The 7,859-nt window shown below is 41.8% G+C and overlaps 1 protein-coding gene across 2 annotated transcripts in view; it reads left to right on the top strand.

Moving 5' to 3' along the window:
- The window catches only part of LOC123753613 (dual 3',5'-cyclic-AMP and -GMP phosphodiesterase 11A), a 78,261-nt gene extending 77,003 nt beyond the window's left edge, over positions 1-1,258 (top strand). For both annotated transcript variants that reach the window (XM_069331178.1, XM_069331177.1), the window contains 2 exons: positions 31-190; positions 433-1,258. In XM_069331178.1, the coding sequence (XP_069187279.1) occupies positions 31-190; positions 433-585 (313 nt within the window). In that variant the 3' untranslated portion in view covers positions 586-1,258. The remainder of the gene's footprint in view (positions 1-30; positions 191-432) is intronic.
- The last annotated feature ends 6,601 nt before the right edge of the window (positions 1,259-7,859 follow it).

Here is a 7,859-nt window from a genome sequence, read left to right as displayed (position 1 = left end):
ATCTCTCCGACCTCTCTCACGTCTCCTCAGGGTAGCCAAACTGGTGACGTCTGAGTTCTTCGACCAGGGGGACTTGGAGAAGAGCAAGCTGAAGATCACGCCGCCAGCGCTCATGGACAGAGATCGCAAACATGAACTGCCACTTCTGCAGATGCGCTGGATCAAGGATATCTGTCTCCCACTCTTTGAGGTGTGTGTTTGTGTGTGTGTGTGTGTGTGTGTGTGTGTGTGTGTGTGTGTGTGTGTGTGTGTGTGTGTGTGTGTGTGTGTGTGTGTGTGTGTGTGTGTGTGTAACAAAATCCCCAGGCATAATTGCACTATTCAGTGAAAAATAAACAACCTCTTCCATCTTTGTAATATAAAATGCAATATTCCCTTTCCCTTTGACGTCCTAATCTCACGCCACTCACCTAACACCTCAAACTGCTACAGGGACTGACGAAGGTGAACCTCAAGATAGCACCCATGAGAGACGGAGCGGCGAAGAACATGGCCAAGTGGTCCAAACTGGCCGCCTCCCTCGAGAACGGCGCCTCCGATCTCCTCGACCCTCCAGACATACCGCCTCGGGTTCCTGACGGATAGTCCACGTTGAGCTGCTGGAAGAACCAAGTCTGCTGCCTACTGTGAGCCGAAGGAGGGTGACAACGACGACCGCTATGTTGGCCATGTTGCTGCTGTATTCATCAGTGGCGTGAGCTTCATACACAGCAGAAACACCGATGTGTCGGGGGGAGGGATTATGTTTAATGGATTGCGATGTGAATATTGAGGTAAAGATGTTTAATTAAATGAGGGATCAGCAGCTGCAGAAGGGACGTATCTTTGGGCGTGTTGAAGTGTACACTGCTACAAGACCCGTCGAAGAGGCCTTATGTACGTGTGATTACACTCTTATGTACTTTTTATATGTGTTTACATATCGATGAGTGAAGTACACAGCGCGTGACCAGTTGACAACGACGCTCAGCTGTAGATCAACTCCAGAGACCCCCCCCCCCCTTACATGGTAGAGAAGAAGAACACGTGATTGACAGCGATCGTTACCCCCTTAAATAGCCATAGTAGACCTCATGCTTGGTTCCTCCACGACCTTTGACCCCCGGGGGAAGGAGAAGACCATCATTAATGGATCTTCCTGACCCCAGGAGCTGGAGGTCGCAGGTACAGCTCGCACAATGTTAAAAAATACTGTATTTAACAACTTTCCTGAATGTGACGATCACCATTACTTACCTACATTATATATATATATAAATATATATATATATATATATATATATATATATATATATATATATATATATATATATATATATATATATATATATATATATATATATAATACACACACACACACACACACACATCACTTTCTCTCTCTCTCTCTCTCTCTCTCTCTCTCTCTCTCTCTCTCTCTCTCTCTCTCTCTCTCTCTCTCTCTCTCTCTCTCTCTCTCTCTCTCTCTCTCTCTCTCTCTCTCTCTCTCATGGTAGGTGCCAGGGGTCGCTACGCTCTCTATATGGATCTCAGTTTATTGAGTGCCCTATATTCATCCTGTGAGCGGTTGGGCATGCAAACTGTCCTCTTACAAAAAACGTCGCTTTTTTGTATGCGTTATATAAGGCCAAAAATTGCCTTACTAGTAAATGAAAACGGCTGGGGAAAGTGACGTACTGTCCCGTTTTCTGTTTTGGGTCCTCTGGAAGGTTAGGATAAAGGCACTTTACATTTACCGTTTTCTTGACGTTGCGAAACCTTAGGAGGACGGGGTGAGGCATGAGCATGACAGAGGGCATGACGGGTCTTACTCATCAATGAGTCTACCTCTCCATCAACACTTCAAATAACATTCGATACTTATAGTGTTAAACTACATTGTACCAACATATTGTGGGTGCTGAGTGGCGCGGTTGGTATGACTATAGGCTTACGCTTTTGTGGTCCCGGGTTCGAGGCTCTGACGGTTCAAGGAAATGAAATAGTACCAAAATAATCAGATCTGGTTACTATTAAAAAAATCATCTAATGAGTTATCTGTCAATTTCTGTAGAGGAAAACGAAAAAGCCAAGTTACTCATGATTCAAGAGGAGTAACAATGAAATTACAGAAAATGTTTAATTTTGTCTAAATTAACCTCTTACGAGAAAGACCTTACATAGTCTTATGGTAAAGAGAAATACTGATAGAAATACACAGTCTTCTCCTTCTCTGGACCAGCGCCACCCCTGTCCTGATCTACCCCTTTACTGCCCTGATCTACCTCTCTACTGCCCTGCTCTACCCCTATACTGCCCTGATCTACCCCTATACTGCTCTGATCTACCCCTAAACTGCCCTGATATACCCCTATACTGCTCTGATCTACCCCTATACTGCTCTGATCTACCCCTCTACTGCCCTGATCTACCTCTATATTGCCCTTATCTATCCCTATACTGCCCTAATCTACCCCTATACTGCTCTGATCTACCACTCTACTGCTCTGATCTACCCCTCTTTTGCCCTGATCTACCCCTATACTGCTCTGATCTACCACTCTACTGCTCTGATCTACCCCTCTTTTGCCCTGATCTACCCCTCTACTGCCCTGATCTTCCCCCTATTCTGACCAGATCTTCCCCTCTACTGCCCAGATTTACCCCCTCTACAGCTCTAATCTACCCCTATCACTTTCTTTCCACACCAGAAAGACATCGACATTGTGCTTCTGAATGTGGATGAGACGGCCTTCGGTATTTACACAATCTGAAATAGAAACACAGCAATTCCTAAATGCGTTTCGCTAACTATAAATATTAAAACAGGAATTTCCTTAAGTACTTTCGTAGTAAATAATACATCTTCAGAAGGATCCTTCTGAAGATGTATTATTAAGTTCGAAAGTACTTAAAGGAAATTCCTGTCTTAATCCTTCTTGCTCTGACATTGTCACATTTTTCATCACGTGTTGATTTCATCGTCATACATACACACACACACAATAACATACACACATGTGTTGAAAACACATATGAAAACCACTTACCTGGTTTTCCGGACCAGGTAACTAAGGTGTATGTAGACCAGACCACACATAGTCGACTTGAGAATGGTCCAGGACGGACCGAAACGTCGTCGTCCCTTCACCTTCTAGTGTGTGGTCTGGTCAACATAATTTAGCCACGTTATTGTGACTCATCGCCTGAATAAGGTCTATGTACTACAGGTTCATGGCGTCTTTACCTCTCTTGAGGAACTGCCTTGCTCAGTTCGATAGCTAAGGCGTTTTAAAACATTGTTATATTGCACTCTTATATTAATCAATATCCTCATCATTACTGTACATTGAATGAAAACTCGTCATTAACATGTATATTGGTCAGAAGGCCCAGCAGCCCACAGTTTATAGTCTTCAATACATGATACAGCTTTCGTAATACCGAATTGCATTAATATATATGAATATGTATATATTATAAACCTAATTATCGTAGAATAGGGAATATATATAGTCAGAATAACACACGTTTTGTAAGAGTATATCTTTCGATCAGCCTTCATTACAGCGTATACTCCTGGCTCAGTCTCTTGCCTTTGATTTACACTGTACAAAACTTCAGTAGCCACTTTGGGAGAAATGTTTTCCCTTGAACATCCATATTACTTGTATTTTTTCATAAGTAGCAAAACGTTTGTCCTCTCTTTGCTGTAACGTTTCGATTCTTTATGGCAATGTGCACCTAGAAGGGAACCACGGTGTACAGGAGAAGGATTTCCAAATCCGGAATCCGGACTTTACTCCGGACAGATCCGGACTTCAGCGAGTCCGGTGTCGTAGAGCGTCTCTAACAAGGCTACAAGTCGTGTTGTGGCTCTCTACTGCCTTATCGAGCATTTTTCTTTCCCCCATCCCTTAGTCTTGATGTGTGCCAATGTTATATTCCTTCATGATAGCGGATCCGCGCATGATTGCACTCCCGTTGCTGCTGCTGCTGCTGCTATCGTCACTGCTGCACACTTTACAATACCAGAGTGCCAAACTTCTCCCCACCTCTGGCACTGACACGTCCATGTCATCTATTCTGGCACCTCTACCTTCAGCATTCTTATCCCCTCCTTCCCAGAGGCTCAGCGGTCACTGTTCTTATATACTATAGTTATCCACACGTCCAGAACCCAGTTTTCTACGAGGACTTTTTGACTCCAGGTAAACCCCAGATGCAGGGCACATCCGATCCCACTGATCGTCGTCGCCCCCTAAATCAACACAACCCCAGATGCAAATTTGCTGCTGGGGGGCCCTGGTCGAACAGCCGATGGTGAAGGTGGAGGTGCTCGTGTGCGCTCCTGAAGGCGGTACACGGAGGGCAGTGTTAGCAGGACCCGGCAGAAATATTCCCACCTGACTATTAAATAAAAGAAAAGGGGTGCAGGAGTTTAGAGAGCACGTCAGATCCACCTTCGCCAGCCCTGGCTGCCTTTACCCACCAGTTCTGCTCTCGTAGTACCGGCTCCTCCAGTTCTTTTCGTTGACTGCGAACGGTGAGGATCATTACCCTGAGTGGAAGGTCACCAGAAATATATAAATATATATCATTGTTACTCTGATTAGTCATTTTTTTTTGTTTACTTCCTCCGGTGTTAGTTCCCTTAAGATATTTATACAAGTATAACATATCCTCAACATGTATCACTCAAGACTCTGAATCAGGTGATGCCTTTTTTATATATATATATATATATACAATTTCTCAGAGGACCATCGTGAGCCTCGCTACAATGGAATGTCTGCTGGTACAAAGGCAAGTGTGTGTGTGTGTGTGTGTATGTGTGTGTGTGTGTGTGTGTGTGTGTGTGTGTGTGTGTGTGTGTGTGTGTGTGTGTGTGTGTGTGTGTGTGTGTGTGTGTGTGTGTGTGTGTATTTGTTTGTTTGTGAGAGAGACAGGCCCACACACAACGAGACGTTGGCTAACGACACGGTTTTGATCAATGTATTGGTGTTATTATAATTCTTATGACGATTATTTTTAATTTTCTTTTTGTAATTGTTATTATTTATTATTATTGCCTATTATTAATATGAATTTTGAACCTGAATAACTTAGAATGTGTTGATTCTCCACAATATTGTCCATGCTTTGGTGTTGGGCTTAAAGCCTATTATCAGCCTTTGGAGGGTTATTAAGGCTCTTCAACCTCTGGAAGGTTACTAAGGCCTATATCAACCTCAGAAGGGTTATTAAGACCTGTCACCCCAGGGGAAGGTTATTAAGGACACCACAATTCATTATTGACCAGCCAGCAGGTATACTTTAGTCTTGAATACAGTCCAGGACTATGTACACAGTCTTGAGTATATACACAGGTAAACTAAGGTATACCCCACTGTGTATAAATCCCTACTAGGCTGTTCAAGAAAGGCTGAGATGTAGTTTACAACCAGGTAAACCGCTTGTTTTCATGAGAAAATTTGATTTTTTTCGTAAACAACTTTAGGGAATTTTGTGTTCATGTTTTTTTTTCTTTTACAAGATGCTGAAGGTTATTAGAAAAAAAAAATGGGAATAAGAAAATTTGGTCATCTTTTCCCAATTAAAAAATAATTTGTATCAAATATAATGGACAAACATTTGCCTTTGTACAGATAAATAACCGTAGCAGTGAATCACGACATATATATATATATATATATATATATATATATATATATATATATATATATATATATATATATATATATATATATATATATATATATATCTGTATATATATAAAATATTTAGATATGTAAAGCCACATAGTTCTAGGAATCTCTTTGAATATAATGTATGATATTAATTATTATCTTTCAGTTCCATATTGTTCTGTAACTGCTTATATAGTGTCTTGCTACATTCTTAGATCTCTCTCTTTCTCTTAATATTACTATTTGTCCTTAATTGTATTGTCTCTGTGTATCTTTTTCCGTGTTTCCTCTTCCTTCCCTCTCTTTCTCTCTCTCTCCTTCCCTCTCTTCTCTCTCCCCCTCCCTCCTTCCCTCTCTTTCTCTCTCTCCCTCCCTCCTTCCCTGTCTTTCTCTCTCTCTCCTTCCCTCTCTTCTCTCTCCCCCTCCCTCCTTCCCTCTCTTTCTCTCTCCCCCTCCCTCCTTCCCTCTCTTTCTCTCTCCCCCTCCCTCCTTCCCTCTCTTTCTCTCTCCCCCTCCCTCCTTCCCTCTCTTTCTCTCTCTCCCTCCCTCCTTCCCTCTCTTTATCTCTTTCCCTCCCTCCTTCCTTCTCTCCCTTTCTACATTTTCAGCTTGTCTAGAAATACGAAGCGTTGCCAGAGGTGTGAAAATCTCTCCTTGTCTCTCACCATTTATACTAGTGTAAATATTACTCGCTTCTCTTATTTTCATAAAGTTATCTAATAAAGACATGCCTTTTATTTACCTGTTTTATTGAAACTCTTGACGCCGGTTATCGTCCCAGATTAACTATCCAGACATAAGGACAGTTAGCAAGTAATTTGGTTTGGTTGAGTGTTGGGCTTAACACCTACGGAAGGTCATTAGTAGTAGTAGGCATCCATCAGTATCAGGAAACTATGGAGTTGCTCTCTGGTTGTCGGTCTGGAGTGGCCTTTCCAGGGTGTAAAGCCTAGGTAGGTTGATGCGGGGAAGAAGCTGTTACCCAAGCAGCAGGTTCTTTCCCCCACACCCCCTCTCTCCATGGCACGAAAAGTCTCCCGTGGAAAGGCTAACGCCAATACGATTGGTTCCAGCGCCGTCGCACGAACTGTCAGAACGAGGTTGAAGGCAATAACGAATTGTTGTGGTCATTACGGCCACAACAACACAGGTTACTGACCAGCCAGGAACTATACTTTAGTCCTGATGGATAGAAGCCCTAAACAAGAAAATAATCAATACAGAATATGCAGTCATATTCAGTGAAACATATTGACTATGTTTCTACCTAGAGGAGTGGTAGGAGAAGAAAATATTAACGTGTTCAGTGAGGATCCACAAGGTCTTCTCTGAGTACTCTTTATTTTCTTCTCGGAGGCTATGGGTCTCTACAATTGCACCAGAGGTGGTACCCCTTTATATATATATATATATATATATATATATATATATATATATATATATATATATATATATATATATATATATATATATATATATATATATATATATATATATATACAGGAGCAGTATGGTGAACCCATACTGCTCCTAGCAGTATGGGTTCACCATAGCCAGGAGCTATGGTGAACCAGTTACTACTGTAACGATAATCTGATATAGAGCAGTGGCTAATCTGGCTGTTGTTGTTCCAATCGCATATTAATAAAAAAAAAGGTAAAATAAAGTAAATAAGACTGCTTCTGACCTCTACTGTGTGAGAGCTGCGGGTATAAACCAAAGAATGAAAAACTTTAAATATTTAATATAACAAAAATTACTTTAATAGCATACAAAACAAAACCCCTTATCCACTTGGCTTAAACATAATTTACACGAGAAATATACACATATGACAGTTACGTTAACACGGGAGACATCTCCCGTCACGCAGGGTGCAGTCGCGCCTCCACAGATCTCCAGTATCAGCTCTTGATACTGGTAATGGCTCAAAAGGGCCACCACTTACGGGCTATTTATGCCCGTGCCACCTTTTGGGTGGCTTAATCTTTATCAATCAATCACTTACGTTAATGGCAAAGGTGCAATAACTTTATACAAAAGCTGTATGTTACTGCTGAGAGCACGAAGTGTATTCTGATGACTGGACGATTAATTGATGAAGATTAAGCCACCCAAAAGGTGGCACGGGCATGAATAGCCCGTAAGTGTAATAGCCCTTTTGAGCCATTACCAGTATCAAGAGCTGAT

Source organism: Procambarus clarkii, chromosome 25, assembly GCF_040958095.1.
Source record: "Procambarus clarkii isolate CNS0578487 chromosome 25, FALCON_Pclarkii_2.0, whole genome shotgun sequence".
Classification (NCBI taxonomy): domain Eukaryota; kingdom Metazoa; phylum Arthropoda; class Malacostraca; order Decapoda; family Cambaridae; genus Procambarus; species Procambarus clarkii.
The sequence above is the reverse complement of the archived record's forward strand: the minus strand, read 5'-3'. Positions and strand labels throughout refer to the sequence as shown.